The sequence below is a fragment of the Dermochelys coriacea genome, chromosome 3 (assembly GCF_009764565.3).
Source record: "Dermochelys coriacea isolate rDerCor1 chromosome 3, rDerCor1.pri.v4, whole genome shotgun sequence".
NCBI lineage: Eukaryota > Metazoa > Chordata > Testudines > Dermochelyidae > Dermochelys > Dermochelys coriacea.
In genome coordinates, this window is record NC_050070.1 from 60,349,176 (window position 1) to 60,371,445 (window position 22,270).

The following is a 22,270-nucleotide window of genomic DNA, read 5'->3' on the forward strand; positions in this document are numbered from 1 at the left end:
GTTGAATTGGTAGCAGGAAAAAAACCTCATACCCCCACCTCCGTCCCTACTCCCAATATTAAAATTAGTTCACATTCACTTTCCCTCTAATCCTCTACTGTGATTTGTTTCTGCTTCTCTCACCTACACCCCTTAAAATTCTGCCTAGTGGTTACCCTCCCTCCATAGCTGGTCAGCACTGCTGGTAGATGGAGGAGTTTGCTTTACGTCTTTACATTTCAGGTCCAGGATTTAGATGAGCATATTTCCCATTTATTGTAAATTCTGTTTTAATTTATTTTTATGCAGACCCTCAGAGGATACTAGACATGAGTTTCAGTAAAAGATGCTGCTTGTAACTACCAAATGGCTAATATGCTTCAGTGTTAGAAAGGTTTGCTGCATTAAAAATCTTCGAAGAAGCTCTTGAGCCAAATTAATCAATTTTTAAAGAGCTTTAGTTCATTAGTGAAAGACAAACGTGACTAACCATGTTTCACAGCCCTTTGCTACTTCCTCAGGGCTTCTGGAGTGACACAGCTATTTGTCTGATTTTAACTTCCTGATTGCGTTGTCTCCACAACTCATTGCTTGATCCCTCAGTATCTAGTTCAGGCAGTCATCTTTGAAGAATTTGGCTAAAAAGCCACTATACCATTTCTGTTTTTGATATGGTTTTACAGAGAAGCAAATGGTCTACTCTTGCAAGCCCTCCATGAATGTGTACTCTGTTTCTTGGATACCTCTTATGTGCAGGATATATCTTCCTAGTATTTTTGTAGGTCTAGAAGTATTCCTGATCAGATCATGGTCATTAAACAGCTCACTTCATGAGAGGATATTAGAGCTGATTCCTGTGCTCTGTGATAAGTATGAACTAGCAGGTTACCGTTCCATACTTAAATCTCTCTCCTATGTTTGTCTTATCCTGTGAGACTTTTTTAAATTTCTCTTTTCCTTTTGCATTCTTTGTGTCTTTCTTCAGTGCTTAGGGCATAGAAATTAAGGTTTCTATACATAACGAAGGGAATCCAACCTATATTTCACACATCTTTAATCTGGATAACAAATTCTGCTTTACTTGCTGGAAGATTACCCATTAGTACGAAGAGAGTTTAGCTCAGGAAATAGATTGCAGAGTTAGTGGTGTGTTACCTCACATTTCACTGAGTCAGAGTTACCATACTTGTGAAGTTATATATTTACAATTTCTCTAACGTTATGGTCAGAGGAAGTAATCAAACTTAGTTATATTTGAACTTTAGGGAATCAACAACTCTATAAATAGAGTTAGAAAAACATTATTTTAGCCAATGCAACTTCTTTAAAAAATATTTAGATGTAGTAAATTATCCTGCTTATTTAAATAGGATAGTAATTGCTAAACTTTATGCTTTGATCTAATTTCTTAAAAACCAAGTTAGATCATAGAGAACCATTAAATTTTAGTCCATTTATATCATCTCTGCTTTTTAAGCTCAAAATGATGCGGGGCCTCTCCCTATTTCAGTATTACTTTAGCAAATGTCTTCAGACACTTTTTGGTAGGAATACTAAAATTCTTCCTGTTTATATTAGGTTAGTATCCAAAAATATGCTTAGCACTTCTCAGACATAACAAAAGACAGTCTGTTCCCCAAAAAGCTGGATCCTAGTCTTCAAATATGTTTTGCCCTGCCCCAGACTCAAAGCTGGCCTGAATGACCAGGTGAAAATTCTTCTTGCCTAGGGAAATCTTAGAACCAATGTAGCTAAGTGTTCATCAGCCCTCTTTCAGCAGTTGGAGTTAAAGGGCTTGTCCAGGAGAAGGGGGCATGGCCAGGGTGCTACTTCACTCCAGTGGTCTTAGATTTACCAGGATTGGGGGCATAAAGGTGACATACAGCTACCTTTGCCCAACCCTTTCCTTTCCTCCCCTGACCCCCAGGACCTGTGCTGAGCATAGTTTTTACAGCTTGGCTAAACCTGAGATTTGGTCCCAAGAGGAGAGGGGGAGAGAGAGATACAAGGTACAGTCAAAGTGGTCACAGGTCAGGGTAGTCACAGATCATATTAATCCCAATTTTATTCTAACACACAACATGAATGGGATATTTTTTTAAAATGTCAGGGAAGACACTGATATACTCGGGCTCGGGAGCAAGGAATGAGTGGTTAAAGAAGGAACTGTTTTGAGGGATGAAAAGAATGGAGAGAGAGATGGTTGGATGGAAGCGTAAAGAGATGGTATTAGTTGCTTGTCTTTTTCAAACAAGGTGAATATAGTAGTGGAGATAGAGTGCAACTAGACTGATGCAATAATAATTGGATTCAGTTATTGACGGGAAGAAAAAAAATTGTTGAATGAAAAGAAGGTGAGGTTCTAATTGACAATTTGAACTTTGAGATCAATTGCATCAAGATATGTTGAGTGCAAAATGGATATGAAAAGACTGAAAAGCATAAAAAGTCAGTTTCTCTCTTTAGAAATGTATTACTATTCCTTTGTTATGTAATTCTTAAATGATCACTTATTTCAGAAGGTTTAAATTTATGTAGATTCTGCTATCTTGCTGTCCTGACAATAGGGGTCAAGCTTTATTCGCTGCATCAAACCCAATTTAAAGATGACAAGTCACAATTTCGAAGGGGGGCAGATTCTTTCTCAGCTTCAGTGTTCAGGTAATGTATTCCTCTTTTTTAAAAATTTTTATGCATTACAGATTCACACAAAGTTGGAATGTCTATCGTTGAAACAATGTTTCCTTGATTGGACAAATATTTCTGTTCTTAATTTAATGGTCTCTAGATACAAGCTCACGAAAGCTTATGTTCTAATAAATTTGTTAGTCTCTAAGGTGCCACAAGTACTCCTTTTCTAATTAAATGATTTGTATCTGAGTATTAGTTAATTTTGATTCTCAGTAATCAGATAATTATTTTTAAGTAAGACAGTGCAGCCATTGTATTTTAGACTTTTTCAGTGTTAAATGAAAAGCTGGCAAGCAATATGCACTCCACAACATTAAAATATACAATGCAAATTCAAATTCACAATGCGTAGTATAAGACTGCCCATGTAATACTTGCTCAGATAAGAAAGAATCTAGCAACCCCCACATCTGATCGCTCTTTTTAATCCTCTACCCTCTTCCTCCCCCACACACTTGAAAATAATGATGAACTTTGTAGTGTGTCCCAAAAGATGGACTGAGCAGGGGACATGAGTTTCAGAGTTGAAGACTCATTACAGGAAACACCTGGTCAGCACTCTTTTCATGTTTAAACTGATGGTGTTCCAAGAGGCAGTACCTCAGAAAGCCAGGTCCCAAACCATTGAAGGATACATATGTTAGAACCAACACCCTGTTCTCTGCCTGGAAACAAATAGACAGACAGTATAGATTATGGTATTATGTGTTCTTGGCATGAAATGCTTCTCAGTAAGCAAGCAGCCACATTCTGCACCATCTTCAGTTTTCTGATTGTTTGGTAGATGTATCCCCCATTTTGCACTCATTGTAGCATTTTAAACTTGAAGTGTCAAATGTATGAATGGCATCCATGGAATGATATGCATCTGAAGGGAAAGGTGTGCTTTTTCTGCTAAACATATATGTGGGGAAAAAAGCACTCTTGTAACAACTCATATCTGAATATCCAGAAGCAGAGAAGGATCTACCAAGACCATTCCATTGTGCGTTTGTGTCATAGATTCATAGAGTTTAAGGCCGGATGGGACTGTCAGATAATTTAGTCTGACTTCTTGAATATCAGAAAAAGAAAAGGAGTACTTGTGGCACCTTAGAGACAAACAAATTTATTTGAGTATAAGCTTTCTATAAGCTACAGCTCACTTCATCAGATGCATTCAGGGGAAAATACAGTGGGGAGATTTATATACACACACAGAGAACATGAAACAATGGGTTTTATCATACACACTGTAAGGAGAGTGTTCACTTAAGATGAGCTATTACCAGCAGGAGTGGGGGGAGAGGAGGAAAACCTTCTGTGGTGATAATCAAGGTGGGCCATTTCCAGCAGTTAACAAGAACAGTGGGGGGTGGGGTGGGGGTGGGGGAGAAATAACATGGGGAAATAGTTTTACTCTGTGTAATGACCCATCCACTCCCAGTCTCTATTCAAGCCTAAGTTAATTGTATCCAGTTTGCAAATTAATTCCAATTCAGCAGTCTCTCCTTGGAGTCTGTTTTTGAAGCTTTTTTGTTGAAGGATAGCCACTCTCAGGTCTGTAATCAAGTGACCAGAGAGATTGAAGTGTTCTCCGACTGGTTTTTAAATGGTATAATTCTTGACGTCTGATTTGTGTCCATTTATTCTTTTATGTAGAGACTGTCCAGTTTGACCAATGTACATGGCAGAGGGGCATTGCTGGCATATGATGGCATATCACATTGGTAGATGCGCAGGTGTACGAGCCTCTGATAGTGTGGCTGATGTGATTAGGCCCTATGATGGTGTCCCCTGAATAGATATGGCGGACAGAGTTGGCAACGGGCTTTGTTGTAAGGATAGGTTCCTGAGTTAGTGGTTCTGTTGTGTGGTGTATGGTTGCTGGTGAGTATTTGCTTCAGGTTGGGGGGCTGTCTGTAAGCAAGGACTGGCCTGTCTCCCAAGATCTGTGAGAGTGATGGGTCGTCCTTCAGGATAGGTTGATAGATCCTTGATGGTGCGTTGGAGAGGTTTTAATTGGGGGCTGAAGGTGAAGGCTAGTGGTGTTCTGTTATTTTCTTTGTTCTTGAATATCTGTGGGCCTTAAATTTCAATCATCTACCACAGTATAGACCCCAATCATTTGTGTTTGACTAAAGCATATCTTCCAAAAGCCATCTAGTCTTAATTTGAAGATGGCAAGACATATGATTTCGCACAAGATTTCTGCCATTTGCACTTTAGCAGTCTTTCATATCACTTCAGCTATTACAGGTAATCTGTAAACAAGAATAACCTGTGCTAGTGAAGTTGCAGAGCAACTTCTTTAGGGGCCACTGTATCTATGGACAAGTACTGAAGTTCATTTGAAGTTCCATTCAATTATCAGCTGAATTTTCTGTTGGCTAAATAGTATTCTCCCTGAGAGCTCTCTGGTTCCATTGCCATCTGAGGATACACCATCAAAACAGACTCTGCCCTTAAGCAGAAGGTAAATGGTTTGTCTGTAACATGGGAATAATCTCTACCTCCTTGAAGTCCAATCTCAGCCCAAATATCGGCTCTTGAATATGTCCCACACTGTGGGTAATGCCAGAAATCTCTTGGGCACCCCATGATTGTCGTCTATGAGCAGAAGATTTGTCATCTAAATGGACACTGAAATCACTCTGTACCATCAGTTTCAGTGACTTCAGCCATGTAGCCTATCAGTTCAGCTGAGACCTCTGCAGTGTACCCAGGCTGTTCCATTGAAAATAGGCCCATCTGAATTCTGCCCCATAACGCAAATGCAGAATGAGTACAAGCAATCCGATCTAGTTTTTTGAATGATGCTGCATGGCCATGAATCTGGAAATACAAGGTCCTTTCAAGTTTTTGGTATTGTTTACAGATTTATGCAGCCTTGTTCTTGCACTATTATGCTTGATGATACAAATAGTTAACTATTATGCTTGATACAAACAGTTTGTAAGTAAGTTCATTACTCCCAGAAAAACATGGTGGCACAATATAAATGAGTCAATAATATTAAATTGCATCATTTCCCATAAGTCCTTTATACATTTTTCTGTCCAGGTGTTTGTTTCCATTATCTTTTTGTGGGTTCAGTAGTTTGAGCTTAGTTTTTTCTACAGAAGTTCCTGGTTTAGCATCTGGTGTCTTGGCAAGCACACTTATATTTGTCATGCCAAGTTATATTTAAGTAAAAATTAGCTCATCATAAACACACAAATACTTAACAATGTTGCTTTAATTAGGATTCCATTAACGCCGTTATCAGTAGCTAATAGCACTTGGCAATATTTGTGAGACTAAACAAATCAATAGACTAAACTTTTGATTTTTCACCATAAGCTTCTATAAGCACATTTGTGTATACGTATTAATCTGTTTGTTTCAGTAAAATAACAAGTATACATAAACACTAAACTTGGGGGGAGGGGGGAAAGAAGTAAAGTTTAAGCTAGAAAAGAGCTACTTATAATATGAATTTTTTTGAAAAAAAAAAGGTATTAATGGAAGTAAATCAAAAGGCGAATGACAATAGTACAAACTTCACCAAGAACAAATATGCAATAAGGAAAGGTGGCAAAAAGAGTTAGTAAAAACAATCACAAATAAAATTAAAAATGAGATACTCAAGATCTATTGCTGGGAATCTGTCAAAATTAGCATAGAGACATGGCTGGTTGTATGTTACTTAGCTGCAGGATATAATGAGATTTGGAATTGGGGGAGTGGGTCAAGGATGGCTCTTGCTTCCAAAATAGAACCCAATTTTCTTAGTTTATTCATTCTGCAAATTGGTATAATATGTTAATATTTAACTGCCATGGAGATCGTGGTGTTTAAGATTTTTGAGATTGTTGCATGAAAGAGATTATAGAAGGCCTGGCATGAATTTTCTGTATCTGTGCTGTGACACTCTTACCATGCAACTTTGGAGCCATTTTGATGCATCAAGACGTTGATATCTTTGCAGTTCTCCCACTAATTCTGAGATCTGGGGGTGATTTTTAAACTCTTTTGAACTCCGGCTCCTGGCATCAATTTAGCCTTGACTCGTGTACTCTGTGGCATTGCAATGTCTGTTTCAATTACTGGTTGAAGAATCTCCAGCCTTTTACTGATTTGGGTAGCAGTAAATTGTACCTCTGGAGGTGATGGCAGTATTTATGGATATCTATAATAGACTCATTCACATTGCCACTTTTGCTGTATCAAAGATGTACAAAAATGCATCTCACCAGCTAAGGCACACCCCAGCATTATAAGTAAACGGGGTGTGTCGGAAATGGTGCTAATGCCAGTCATCTGTCCTTTGCACTCTACACTGCCTCTCATGCTGACATCATTGGTGTGCCACTGTACACATTAATAGTCTTTGTCCATTCAGAAATTATTGGGACCCTGCTTTAGGGAAGGAATAGCAAAATAGTGGATCAGCCAAAAAAAATTTAATAGAGTAACCCACTGAAGTCGATTAGTTGCCCTGTATCTGGCAAGTGCGCAGAATATTATTGTAGACTGTCTCAGACATTCAGGAATAAATTCATATAAATGGCCATTTGACCAGGAAGTGGTGGGTGCTGGGGCCAGTCCATGCAGAACTACGTACTACATAGGGGACTTAAGCCAAGCATTTGAGCACATCCAAATGGTCTAAGCCATTAATTGCTCAATAATATGAAACGACTGCTTTGGTTACATTTTAATGACATATGTATTTTTGTGTGTATTTCTGTGAATATAGGTATGGTGTCTGTTTTGGACTTGATGCAAGGTGGCTTCCCATCACGAGCATCATTTCATGAGCTATACAATATGTACAAAAAGTATATGCCAGCAAAACTAGCTCGACTGGACCCTAGACTTTTCTGCAAGGTAACAATCACCTGAGTGCCAAATGAATTGTCCATATTTTTTCTCTTCATCTTGGATAGAAAATATTTATTTTGGTTTATTTTGTGCCTTTTTTGTGAAATATGAATCAAACTGATATTTTTTTTTTCTTGTTATAGGCACTATTTAAAGCCTTGGGCTTAAATGAAAATGATTACAAATTTGGATTAACAAAGGTGTTTTTTAGACCTGGCAAGGTAAATAGTATCTCTTTTTCAATTGCAGTTTTTGAACATAGAGTACTGAAGGTTGTGTAAACTGCCAGAAAAGTATTGCTTTAGAGCGAAAATATATTGCATGCTTAAAATAAAAAAACAGTTATAGCAGAGAAACAAAGCCATTAAAACATATCCATATTCAAATCATCTTTCTCTGAATATGAGCATTGCTGTTGCTGGAGCAAAGGAAGGAGAAGCAATGAAAGCTTTTATGTCTAGGACTGAGACTTCAGTACAGAGATGTAATTGTCTTACTCATTAACATAATTATCCAAAAGCTGAAGATTTTCAAAAATAGATGCCCTTAAGTTATGCTGATATGTCAGTTTTTCAAAAATGGCTTTGGGGGCTTCTCTCTTTGGGTACCCAACTTAAGAGTGGATGCTAAGTAAGTGGGATACCCAAAATTACTAGTCTCTTTGGAAAATCCTAGCCATAAATCTTTATTTTGGCACCTAAATATGTCTGGATTTTCAAAAGCACTAAGCACTCAGCAACTGTCAGAAAATGCCTGGCTTGGAAGTAGTCATTTCTGTTATCAACAGAACCTATTAAAATGTAAAAGCAAAGTTACCTTTCCACGGGTTTGAATTAATTGGAAGTTGAACTGAAGTTTCCATGGTTACAAGGTTCTGTTTACTGTACTGATCTTTTACCTTTGTCCTCAATGCTCTGTTAGGTTATAATGTTGACTGTCTATTTTCTATCTATTATTTTTGTTATGTAAAACTGTTTATGTATTTAGTTTGCAGAGTTTGATCAGATAATGAAGTCTGATCCAGATCATCTAGCAGAGCTGGTTAAACGAGTCAATCACTGGCTTATTTGCAGTCGTTGGAAAAAAGTTCAGTGGTGTTCTCTTTCGGTGATTAAATGTATGTAATTTAATATTGCTTTTTAGTAAATCAAAATATGCTAACAGAGTATAGCACAGCAACTGGATTATTGCTTTGTAATTTGAACAGTATTAATTAAGGCCCCCAGCCTGCAAATACCCACTTGCTTAACTTCAGGCACGTGAATAATCCCTTTGGAGTCATTGGGACTTCTCAGTGCTTCATGTTATTTACACATGCAAATGCATAAAAAAATTGGGACCTAAGTGAGTATCACCCATGAATCTATTCCAGGATATTTAGAATCTAGAAATTTACACAACTTAATGACCCTTCTTTTTTGGAATAGTAGGGCAGAAGGCCTGCTACCTTAAAACAGTTGCATCTAAGGAAATAGTCATTTGTTTGGTGGGCTTTGTGTCTTAGAGGAAATAAGTCTTTACCTAATTCACAGATTAGCTAAATCTAAATAGCATCTAGTCATAGATGAGAGTTGAAGACTTGTCATATATTTATCATTCTGGGACATCACTTTTTAAAAATAAATACCCTTGTGGACTTATCAAACATATATTTGTAGAGACTGTAGGCATTCCCTTGAACTATTTAAAATTATAAAATCATTCAGACTCATTCAACTTATTTTGTGTGCTTGCAGTGAAAAACAAAATAAAATACCGAGCTAGTGCCTGCATTAAAATACAAAAGACTATTCGTATGTGGCTTTGCAAGAGAAAGCACAAACCACGGTAAGAAGGGGAAGGGGTTTTATAAGGTTCAAAAACTGTTTTTCTAAATGTAGATATTTCTTATGCCTAACTGAATAGTCTTAAGGTGGGGGTGTCAAATAACTTATACTAGCAACATTTTTAAAGTGTGGATTTAGCTTTAGCTTTTGCATTCATGCTTATTCAAACTGAATGGATGAGTAGCACTTATTAGAAAATTAATAGAAATATTTTTGCAGTATTCTGATTAATCCATTTAGAGACCTTTTCTCTCTCAAATAAAGACCAGTAATATAGAATCATAGGACTGGAAGGGACTTCAAGAAGTCATGTAGTCCAGTCCCCTGCAATCATGGCAGGACTAAGTATTATTCTAGACCATCCCTGACAGGTGTTTGTCTAACCTGCTCTTAAAAATTTCCAACGATGGAGATTCCACACCACAACTTCCCTAGGCAATTTATTCCAGTGCTTAGCCATGCTGACAGTTAGGAAGTTTTTCCTAATGTCCAACTTAAACCTCCTTTGCTGAAATGTAAGTCCATTGCTTCTTGTCCTATCATCAGAGGGTAAGAAGAATAATTTTTCTCTCTCCTCCTTGTAACAACCTTTTATGTACTTGAAAACTGTTATCATGTCCCCTCTGTCTTCTCTTTTCCAGACTAAACAAACCCAATTTTTTCAATCTTCCTTTTCAATAGGTCACCTTTTCTAGATCTTTAATTATTTTTGTTGCTTTTTTCTGGACTTTCTCCAGTTTGTCCACATTTTTCCTGAAATGTGACTCCAAGAACTGGACATGATACTCCAGTTGAGGCCAAATAAGCGCAGAGTAGAATGGAAGAATTAGTTCTTGTGTCTTGCTTGCAACATTCCTGTTAGTACATCCCAGCATCATGATTGCTTTTTTTGCAACAGTGTTGCACTGTTGACTCATATTTAGCTTGTGATCCACTATGACCCCCAGATCCCTTTCTGCGGTACTTCTTTCTAGGCAGTCATTTCCCATTTTGTACGTGTGTTCCTGATTGTTCCTTCCTAAATGGAGTACTTTGCATTTGTCCATATTGAATTTCATCCTGTTTACTTCAGACATTTCTCCAGTTTGTCCAGATCATTTTGAATTTTAATCCTATCCTCCAAAGCACTTGCAACCCCTCCCAGCTTGGTATCGACCCACAGACTTTAGAAGTATACTCTCTATGACATTGTCTAAATCATTGGTGAAGATATTGAACAGAACCAGACCCAGAACTGATCCCTGTGGGACCGCACTCGTTATGCCCTTCCAGCATGACTGTGAACCACTTATAACTACTCTCAACAAGCTACCATGTTAGCAGGGAGCACTTACCTATTCTTATTGAAGAAATGAAAGCTTAGTATGGAGGACTTATTATCTAAGGGATGCAACTAAAAAAACCCCACCTCCATTTTGAATATTTCTGTCTACAGTTACACTTAAGACTACGATAGCTGAAATGGACATGGTGAAACATTGTTGTCTTTGTTTTCAGTTTGTGTACGTTCTGCATTTTATGTCATCTATCTTAAAGTTTTCTCTGGACAGTAATTTTCCTCTTTTATTTGAGTCTTTCACACAATAACAGGGAAGAGAGAATTTTTTTAAATAAGAAAATGTGATTGTAAAACCACAAAAAAGCACAGTTGTACCCCAAATTACTTCAGTTTTTTTAATTTGACTAAATTTCATGCTATTGGTTTTGTTCCTTTTGCTCAATTCAGCCTTTTTAAAGGTATTATGCTGAAGCCCTTGTACTGCACAGGTGCTGAATTCCTCCTCCAGTTCTTATTAATATGCCTTGACTATGTTGCAGGGTAGTTGAGTTTCTGTATGATTCAGGTTCCAGTACTGCTTCAGGTTAAGTAAATGGCAAAACTCAATCTTTAACCACTCAGATTTCTCCAATAATGGTGCCTCTAATAATTTGTTTTTGAGATGTGAACATAGATCCACTAGAGATCACAAATGCATTTCACATTCTGTATGTCACTTTCTGACCATAGACTTTGGTCACTGCTAATTGGGTTCACTGTATTAATAGTGAAAGGCTCGATGTGCCAGTACTTGTCCTCTGTGCCATGCAAACCCCTATATGTTTGTTTGATTTGCAGAGTTATAGGGCTTATCTACATGGTGTGGCAATGTACACAATGGGTGTGTGATTTCTAAAGCACACTAGCGTGTTGCATATTAGTTGGTCTGTGTGGACCCTGCTGGTATCCACTAGTGGGATTTAACATAGTGCTATTTCAAAAAGTACTACGTTAAAGCACATCAGCAGGGCCTACATGCATCACATAAGTATGCTTTAGAAATCCCATCCCTGTAGTGCATGTTACCCCCATTTCAACCTGTGTAGACATGCCCATAGTTTAAACAGCAAATTTTAAAAGGGAAAACAGGATTATAAATTAATGTGACTATTTACTGATACTTAAAAATATTTATCACCTACTTTACAAAAACTTAATATAGTGCTCTTTTTTTTATATTCACAGCATTGATGGCCTTGTAAAAGTGCGTACACTGAAAAAGAGACTTGATAAATTTAATGAAGTTGTAAGTGCTCTGAAAGAGGGAAAACCAGAGATGAGCAAGCAGATCCGGGATCTGGAGTTATCTATTGATGCTTTGATGGCCAAGATTAAGGTATAACTAACAATAGAACTTTTGAGATGGTTTTTAACTTCATCTGATATAGAAGCCCAAAGTCTTTATAGTTAGCATTTAATCCAGAGTTTTTAATATAAGTGCCTTAAAATAGGCTCCTAAATTCATGTTTAGGCATCTAAATAAAGAGGCTTGATTTTAAAAGATGTTGAGCACTACCAAATCCCCTTAAATTTAGTTGAGTGCTCAGCATGACTAAAAGTAAGGCTGCTTATTTGGCACCTAAATCGATATTTAGGCACCCTAACTCTAAGCATCTAACTTTGAAAATTTGATTTTAATGCATATTGTGGTGGATGTGGCCACCCTTCTGATATTGTCAGATAAACATATTAAATAAGCTTTCTCTAGTGGCTGCAAAATATGGTGCTTAGAATAATGTACAGTAGCAATGTTTTAAATTAATTGGGGTTTTGGTGTTACCTTAATTGCTTAGTAGAACATGGTGCTCAAGAGGTTTTGCATAACTATTGTGACAAAGCTCTGTCCTTGCCTCTGTGGGTCCCGCATTTCCTGGCGGATTTCGCTAGCCTCAGAGGCTCACTGTGACTCTCCACGTAACCCTTCTTTCTCTAGAGACAAGGGTCACAGTCTACTGAGCCATTTTCATCATAGGCCAGCGAGGGAGGTGAGGAGAAGTTACCCTTCCTTGCACAGTCTCTGTTGTCTCCCAGTCTCAGTGATTAATCAGGGGGTAAGGGTGGGGGGGGGAGCCCAGGTCCACCCTCTACTCCGGGCTCCAGCCCAGGGACCCTAATAGTATCAGCTATGGTAGCTGACCTTTTAGAAACATGACATGTACAATTCCCTGGGCTACTTCCCCCACAGCAGACCTCACTTCCTCAAGCTCCACTTCACCCGTACCTCCTTCCTTGTGCCTGATATGGTGTGTACTACTCAGCCTCTCCAACAGCACAACTTCCTCCCACAGCTCCTGACATGCACTTCCACCTGACTGACTGGGAGGCTTTTAACTAGTTTCAGCCAGCCCCTGATTGGCTTCAAGTGTCCCAATCAACCTAGCATTTTCCCTGTCTTCTGGAAAGTTCTTAATTGGCCCCAGGTTTCTTCTTGACCTGGAGCAGCTTCCATTTCACTTAACCTGGTACCAGGAATTTGTTTAGCTTGGAGCTAATATATCTATCTCCCACTACTCTTCCATAGCCATCTGGCCTTGCCCCGTCACACTATCAAGTGAAAGAAGATTACCACAAGGCCAACAATGTTATCTAAAAAAACTAAATGTTTTCTTTTTGCTTCTCAGTGAGCTCATGTGTTGGTTTTGAAAATGCCTCCTGAAGAGGTTTATGTGTGATATCTGACTGAAAACTTCTGGGAATAGCAGGTTTAGCTGAGAAGAATGAAAAGACTGAGCACTAGGAATAACTTAAGGAGGCTGTGTCTTTATTGTTTGGTTCTACTGAAGCACTGCCAAAACTCTGATTTTAGTCTTATATGGCAACTTTTTGGACTATAATTGAAGGACTCTACCAAGGCTGGTAGCTTTCAGGTTTTTGGTCCCAGGGTTAATAGAAAGTCAAAGCAAAATTTAAAGATTATCTCCCAGAGGGATTCAGAGCTGATTTAAATGCAGAGGTATTTGTGCGTGCAAGGGCAAGGGTTGGGGAATGGGATCGAGTCATAGGTGCTGAAACTGGGGGTGTTGCCATTTGGTTCAATGGCTCTCAGCATCCCCACTATACAAATTGTTCTAGCACCTCTGGGTCTAGTCAGTGCTGCACATGAGAAGGGCCAGAATGCGCGTACCAGAAGTGCTGTCAGACGCTGTTCTGGCTCCCCAAAAAAGTGCTGGAATGGTGTCAGTACGTTCTGGCCAGTCTCAAGCTCTGGGCCTCTGCCTCTTGGCACTGTTTCTGGAGGGGTGAGACGGAGGGGGGAGAAGACATTTATCACTGACCCTCCAAGTAAAAGGCAGAACCTTTGTGATGTGTCTAGGACCCACACTATTTGAATTCATCCCTGAAGATATGTTTGAGTTCTTCACTATACTATAATAGGGTATTAAAAAAAAGGTCTCAGATACCAATGAAGAATATCTGTATGGCCACAGACAAATTCACTTTGTTTTTCAGGAGCACTTGCGCTTGTACCATGAATGAGACATGCATGTTTTTCTGTCCCTCTGCTCTTCCTGTGTACTGTATTCTTGTGATCAAGCAGATGAAATATGCAGAATTTTTCATATTAATTTACTTCCAATAAAGTGGCTCTTGGTCATTTTAATCCTCCCCCCATCACAAAAGCAGAGCAGGCAGCTAGAATGAAGGAATATTGAGACTGATGCATACTGAAAGAAACCCAACATATTAACTTCGTTGTGAATGGTTCTACTGTCTAGGAAGATGACATTTTACTATCCCATTGCAGTGAGATAGTATCTCTTTTTTGACATTTGAAATCACAGTTAAAAAGACACGGAAGGTTTTACCACAGAGCAGGTTGAATTTTGACCTTAGTCAACCTTTATAGTGCCCGTTTAAAAAAAAAATAGTCATGAGAAAAAGATGAATCATCTACTATGCACGGAACGCAAGACTTCTGCGGAAAAAAGTTTCATGATTGTTTGTTTGCATGAATCAATGTGAAAAGGGGAAGATAATGAAGCAGGAATGAAATAAAAGTGTAGCTATCAAACATTTTTCAAAAGCTTAAAAAAAATTAGTGGGGACCATTTCCTTGTCCAATTAAAGCATTTGCATCATATTAAGGTCGTTTAAAATACTGGTGTGTTTGTTTCTTTAAATGATGGGGACTAGTAAAAATACCATACAACGAGTGCCAGAGTAACAAAAGGTGTAGAACCATCCACCGTATTGCCATATGATTAGTATTGTTTGTAACTGATGAGGAATTAAGCAGATATAACACAGAATCCACCCAAGAAACAGACCTACCAAGTAAGGAGCTAATTCCCATCCTTCATCCTAGAATTTTAAAGCATGAATTTCTTTCTTAAGGGAGTAAGGGTTGAAAAGGGATGACATGCTTCAAAGACGGAAGGTCCTAGTCCTCAGCTTTAAGGATGAAGGTTATTTGTAGTTTAAAGTGACAAGTGAGAAAAAATAGTGCATCTTCAGGATTTTGGAAAGGAGGTGGAGAACTCCCTATTGTGCTCCCCCAAAACAAAAATGCAGATGTAATGTACCTGTAATGCACTTTTATAGGGCTTTATATTTTTTAATGCAGTACAAGCATTAATGAATATTATCCCCTATATTTCTTGTTTTATTTTCCAGGCCATTGTCATGACTAGGGAACAGATACAGAAAGAGTATGATGCTCTAGTTAAGAGCTCAGAGCGGCTTCTGAGTGAGCTACAGAAAAAGAAGCAGCAAGAGGAGGAAGCGGAGAGGCTGCGACGCATCCAGGAGGAAATGGAAAGAGAAAGGAAAAGACGTGAAGAGGAGGAGCAACGTCGCAGAAAGGAAGAGGAAGAAAGGCGACTGTGAGTGTTGAATTACATAATCAATTCTTGATTCAAAAGCAAACAGAAATGACAGTCTGACCAATTTGTTGTTAATATGAAAGTAGCACCTACACGCCCTGATTCAATTTGGGGGCCCCCTTGCGCTAAGTGTTGTACAGACATGGTCCCTGCCCTGAAGAGCTTACAGTCTAAATATAGACAAGATAGATAAACGGGGGAGAGAAAACTAGAGCCAGAGGGAGGTGAAGTGACACCTCCGGCACATCTGGGAATAAAAGGTCTCCTGAGTCCCAGTCCAAAGCCCTGTCCATTGGACTGCCCTGCCTCTCAAGTTGCTATTTAGATTTATGTAAGATGCCTAGAATCATGGGACTGGAATGGACTTCGAGAGGTCATCTAGTCCAGTCCCCTGCACTCATGGCACGACTAAGTATTATCTAGACCTTCCCTGACAGATGTTTGTCTAACCTGCTCTTAAAAATCTCCAGTGATGGAGATTCCTCCCTGGGCAGTTTATTTCAATACTTGTATGTTTCTTATTCATTTATGTTCTGTTCTAATTTACGTAATTATCAAATGCTTTCTCTTGTTTTTATATCTTGTGTTAGAAAAGCTGAGATTGAGGCAAAGAGAAAACAGGAAGAAGAAGAGAGGAAGAAGAGGGAAGAGGAAGAAAAACGTATTCAGGTAACATTTTAATTAAACTTTCCTGATCTTTCATTTAAATCATCCTGTTACTCTCTTTGAACTAGTAAGTCTAGAGGTTCTGTTCCCAAGATAATAAAACAGTGTTGTAGTTACCATAATTAATATAAGCATTGACAAAAATAAATAGTGGAATTATAGTTAGATAATTTAGTAACTGTAGAAGTGGGAAAAGGGAGAAATTAATAGTGATTGGTAAGGAAAAAAAAAACATTTTCCAGGTAGGATTACAAGTGTGTGTGAATGAGAAGTTTCAGAGTAGCAGCCGTGTTAGTCTGTATTCGCAAAAAGAAAAGGAGTACTTGTGGCACCTTAGAGACTAACAAATTTATTAGAGCATAAGCTTTCGTGAGCTACAGCTCACTTCATCGGATGCATTTGGTGGAAAAAACAGAGGAGAGATTTATATACACACACACACACAGAGAACATGAAACAATGGGTTTATCATACACACTGTAAGGAGAGTGATCACTTAAGATAAGCCATCACCAACAGCAGGGGGGGGAAGGAGGAAAACCTTTCATGGTGACAAGCAAGTAGGCTAATTCCAGCAGTTAACAAGAATATCAGAGGAACAGTGGGGGGTGGGGTGGGAGGGAAAAATACCATGGGGAAATAGTTTTACTTTGTGTAATGACTCATCCATTCCCAGTCTCTATTCAAGCCTAAGTTAATTGTATCCAGTTTGCAAATTAATTCCAATTCAGCAGTCTCTCGTTGGAGTCTGTTTTTGAAGCTTTTTTGTTGAAAGTATAGCCACTCTTAGGTCTGTGATCGAGTGACCAGAGAGATTGAAGTGTTCTCCAACTGGTTTTTGAATGTTATAATTCTTGACGTCTGATTTGTGTCCATTCATTCTTTTACGTAGAGACTGTCCAGTTTGGCCAATGTACATGGCAGAGGGGCATTGCTGGCACATGATGGCATATATCACATTGGTAGATGCGCAGGTGAACGAGCCTCTGATAGTGTGGCTGATGTGATTAGGCCCTATGATGGTATCCCCTGAATAGATATGTGGACAGAGTTGGCAACGGGCTTTGTTGCAAGGATAGGTTCCTGGGTTAGTGGTTCTGTTGTGTGGTGTGTGGTTGCTGGTGAGTATTTGCTTCAGATTGGGGGGCTGTCTGTAAGCAAGGACTGGTCTGTCCCCCAAAATCTGAGAGAGCGATGGCTCGTCCTTCAGGATAGGTTGTAGATCCTTGATGATGCGTTGGAGAGGTTTTAGTTGGGGGCTGAAGGTGATGGCTAGTGGCGTTCTGTTGTTTTCTTTGTTGGGCCTGTCCTGTAGTAGGTGACTTCTGGGTACTCTTCTGGCTCTGTCAATCTGTTTCTTCACTTCAGCAGGTGGGTATTGTAGTTGTAGGAATGCATGATAGAGATCTTGTAGGTGTTTGTCTCTGTTGTTGGAGCAATTTGTTGGAGCAAATGCGGTTATATCGTAGCGCTTGGCTGTAGACAATGGATCGAGTGGTATGATCTGGATGAAAGCTAGAGGCATGTAGGTAGGAATAGCGGTCAGTAGATTTCCGATATAGGGTGGTGTTAGAGGTTGGCAGGAGCTGCAGCATAGGGTTTTGTGCAAACAGTGTCCAGTTTGTATGGAACAGCAATGAGGAAAGCCGTGACAGATGAAATGATAAAGAGAAGCTGAGGCTATTTATACGAGCTGAGCATGAACAGGTCCATGGAAGTTCTTAAAAACAGAAGGCAATATTGAATAGAGTTCTCAAATTCATGGGGACTTGTTAGCATTGTTTGTAGATATGACTGAATGCAGATGGCGAGCAGAGTCAGAGGTGCCATTTTAACAATAGCTCCTTAGTACACCTCATCTCTAAAGGCAGATGTGAAATGACTGTGTGGGAGGAAAACTAGAAAAAAAACAAGGGCTGAATCTTTTAATTAAAGGACAGGTCGAGGCAGGGCTGCCACCAATATATGAGAACAAGCGATATGATGGGCAGGAATAGAACTGAGACAGAAAGGAACTGGAAATCTTCTTGTAGCTATAGAGATTGTAGCACAGTGGCTTGTGTTTCCCCCAAGGTAAAGGAAAATGAGGGAGAGGGAGTCATTGTCAGCAGAACTGTTGTTAGTTACACTGAGGAGAGCATTTTGCATATGATTAAACCAGAATCAAGACTGAAATGAATCAGTATTGTTACAAAAAGAGATTGAATTGATAACAGGAGGCTGCACACACACACACTCTTTCTCTCTCTGCCTCACTGACACACACTCACCCTCCCTCCCATAGCTCGAAAAGGGAAAAGTGTAAATTAGCTTAAGTTCTATGAATTATCAGATTTGACTGTCCTAATGGTGTATTTCCTACAAATAATGTAATGTTAGTAGTATGTTACCTAACCATACACCAGTGCTGCTAAATCTTGCGAAGTGAGGTTAGACTGACCCTTCCCCCTTTTTTCTTTTGCTTTTTCTTATATAGTTCTCTATATGGTGGTTCCAACGTGAGAATTAGTAAGGTTCTGATATACTTACCACATAAGTGTCACAGTTCAGTGAAATATGATGATGTGATTACAAAAACACTATTGCAATCCAGGATATGTAACTGGTTAAATTAAGGTTATTTTGTAAATTTTAACTCTGAATATCATGGTTTTAATTTTAAAATATTGACCTAATGTGGCATTAAGATTATTTTGTGCATTGAAGTAGCTATATACAATAGCTGAAGAAGAAAAATACTTCCCTGTAGCAAAGCATCATATTTTCCAGCTGGGATTTAATGAGAAATCTATTATTTACAGCTGTGACATCTGACTTCAAATTGTTTAAAAAAATAAAAACATCTTAATTTAAAAGTCATATGTCATAACTTTGTTAAATTTCCCTAGAGTTAAATGATATAATAGGATTTTTTTGCTTTGACATTATACCTATTTCTGTATGTAAGCATAATTCTATTGATATAAATGAATATTTAGAGTTTTTGTAATTTAGAAGTAATCAAATCCCAGAACAATTTTTACAGTAAAACAAGCTTGTAAAAGAGCAAGCCTGCTGTAGAATGATTGACAGAATTGCCATTGATATCACAATCCCATCTACCTTCCTACCCACCTTTGCTTTCCCGCTGTTCATAACAGACTGTTAATCAAACGAAGAACATGTAATGCATGCAAATTCCTTTGTTAATTTTGGAGTTCTTCAGGAAACTGTCTCAGTCACGTCTCATACTTTCCTGAGTCCTAGAACCATTTAAATATGTTAAATATTTGATTCTCACATACATACCAACCACAGATCCCTGTTCTGTTTGTTCCACATAGAAAGTATGTTTTTTCCTCACTATTGTAGGTTACAGAACAATTCTCTAATGTTTCTTGGCATCGTATCAGTCTCTCCTTATGAGCATTCTCTTAAATAGTTATAAACAATAGTTATAAATTTCCAATCCATTGCTTCAGCAGTCAGTGTTAAGAACAAGTAATGGCTAGGACTAGAAATACCTGGTCTCTCTGAGGATGTCCAAGTGAAGATGCTGGCCTTTGCCTTTTGATAGTCTAGACTTTTTAAAGCTCATTCCCAAAATCATGTTTCAGTCTTTTGAGGCTTTTGCAGTTCTGCACAGAGAGGGCATCAGATTTGCACTACTAAAAGCCATACCAACAGCTACAGTCAGGCTAGATCAATGCAGATAGCAATCCTAACATAAAAATAGATAGTTCCAGGATGCTATCAGCTATCAAGGGGGACAGAACTCTCTTGGAAGACATCTTTTAGTTGCAAATATATCATCCAGATGGATAGATGCAATCCAGATGCAACTCCATCCTCCTAGATTCATGAAGACAATGATTTTTTCTCATCCTAAATTAAGAACATAAGAATGGCCATACTGGGTCAGACCAAAGGTTCATCTAGCCCAGTGGCCAATGCCATCAGCTGCTTCAGAGGGAATGAACAGAACAAGTGATCCATCCCCTGACACCCATTCCCAGCTTTGGGCAAACAGAGGCTTATAGCCATTGATGGACCTATCCTCCATGCATTTATCTAGTTCTTTTTTTAACCCTGTTATTGTCTTGGCCTTCACAACATCCTCTGGCAAAGAGTTCCACCGATTGACTGTACATTGTGTGGTGAAATACTTCCTTTTGTTTGTTTTAAACCTTCTGCCTGTTAATTACATTTGGTGATCCCTAGTTCTTATGTTATGAGAAGGGGTAAATAACACTTCCTTATTTACTTTCTCCACACCAGTCATGATTTTATAGACCTCTATCACATCCCCCTCCCCTTAGTCGTCTCTTTTCCAAGCTGAAGAGTCCCAGTCTTATTGATCTCTCCTCATATGGAAGTCATTCTATACCCCTAGTCATTTTTGTTGCCCTTTTCTGAACCTTTTCCAATTCCAATATATCTTTTTTTTTGAGATGGGGCAACCACATCTGCACACAGTATTCAAGATGTGGGCGTACCCTGGATTTATATTAGAGGCAACATGATATTTTCTGTCTTTTTATGTATTCCTTTCCTAATGATTCACAACATGGTTAGCTTTTTTGACTACATTGAGGGGATGTTTTCAGAGAACTGTCCATGATGACTCCAAGATCTTTCTTGAGTGGTAACAGCTAATTTAGACCCCATCGTTTTAAATGTATACTTGGGATTATATTTTCCAGTGTGCATTTCTTTGCTATTTTCAACACTGACAATCTAGGCTTTTTTATTCTTTAAAATTCTTTCCCAGGTTGATATTAGAATTCTCTGAATCAGAACATCACCTTTTTGTTCTTTTTTTCTGAAATCTTGGGAGCTGCCAGCTGGGAAAGTAGCCACCAAGAGCATATTGTCTCTGTCCTGTGAGGAGCTGGGTGCATTTTCAGCAGTACTGAGGCTGCAGGAAGAGGCCCAGTGATGTCAGCAGAGTGCTTTAAACTCTGTCCACTGTGAATGATGCCTTCTTCCAAACTCTTCCCTCACTTCTAACTTGCTATCTCTGTGCTGCCATCTTTGCTTTACCTGCCTCACAATACTATGACCCTCCTTTGCCCCCGTTTACTCCTCTCCTTGACTCACCTTGACCCACATAGTAGTAGTAAACAAAAGTGTGGAACTAGCATGGCACACATAACAAAGAGGTTGAATCGCTGCTTGAATTGTAAAAGGAGCTCAACATTTACTGATGGTGCTGGGACCAGTGTTGCTATCAAAATAATAAATACTGCCAGACTACATAAATTTAAAAAGACCTGTTAGTTGCAATTTGGTTGAATCCAAGTCCTTTTTTTTTTTTTTCAAGATTATCCCAGATGCTCAAAGTCAAGGGATAAATAATTTCTGTTCAGAGGTAGTTTATATGGATTAAATTGTATCCATTGAGGAAGCAAGTGTCCCACTGCTAGAAGGATTTAAGAATTGGTCAGCTAGTACAATGGTTGTCTTTGTGGCTTGCATATGTTATATTTCTGGGTCTGAAATTTGTAGGTCTGCAATGTGCAGTAGTCTTGCACTTCTACTCAGTGCCAATCACTTTGTTCTGGGTCTATCACAGATGCCCAATTCAGGAGGGCATTTCTTTGGTCTATGTAAAGTTAATTACTCATTTCTCCTTCTGTTTATTGCTACTACTAGCTAATCTAAAGTAGGACTCTACAGAAGCTAGTCTCTGCAGGAGAAAGGATGACTACTTAGCAGTTAAGGATGTTCGACAGCATTGCTGGACTTGCCCTCCATCGCCATCTCTTTGAAGTCTTAGTCTAGATTTTTGACTGGTGGAGAGGAACTGATAAAAGTTGGGTCATGGAACTTTGCTCACTTTGGGTAACATGCTCACTTTGGGTAACATGCTCAGATTGCATTTGATATGCACTCATGACCCCTGTGGTTAAAAATGGACTTGAGAGAGAGCAAACTGTTCCTAAGATGTTGCTCTACAGAAGCAATAAGTTTGGATCCCGTACCTTTAAATTGGTAGAGTTTTGCCATTGACTTTAATGGAAGCAGAATCAGGCCCTTAGAGATTTCCAGTAATTTTCCTGATACCCTCCCCGATGGACCTTAAACAAACATGCAGGAGAATATTTGTAAATGAATTAGTAAAAACAGTGTTCATTGCCAAA

At 38.7% G+C, this 22,270-nt stretch overlaps 1 protein-coding gene across 8 annotated transcripts in view; it reads left to right on the forward strand.

Moving 5' to 3' along the window:
• Positions 1 to 22,270, forward strand: part of MYO6 (myosin VI) — a 145,696-nt gene that overhangs the window by 97,887 nt on the left and 25,539 nt on the right. For all 8 annotated transcript variants that reach the window (XM_043510540.1, XM_043510542.1, XM_043510543.1 and 5 more), the window contains exons 20-27: positions 2,547 to 2,640; positions 7,391 to 7,521; positions 7,659 to 7,736; positions 8,503 to 8,632; positions 9,252 to 9,342; positions 11,845 to 11,995; positions 15,274 to 15,482; positions 16,073 to 16,151. In XM_043510540.1, coding sequence (XP_043366475.1) covers positions 2,547 to 2,640; positions 7,391 to 7,521; positions 7,659 to 7,736; positions 8,503 to 8,632; positions 9,252 to 9,342; positions 11,845 to 11,995; positions 15,274 to 15,482; positions 16,073 to 16,151 — 963 coding nt within the window. The remainder of the gene's footprint in view (positions 1 to 2,546; positions 2,641 to 7,390; positions 7,522 to 7,658; positions 7,737 to 8,502; positions 8,633 to 9,251; positions 9,343 to 11,844; positions 11,996 to 15,273; positions 15,483 to 16,072; positions 16,152 to 22,270) is intronic.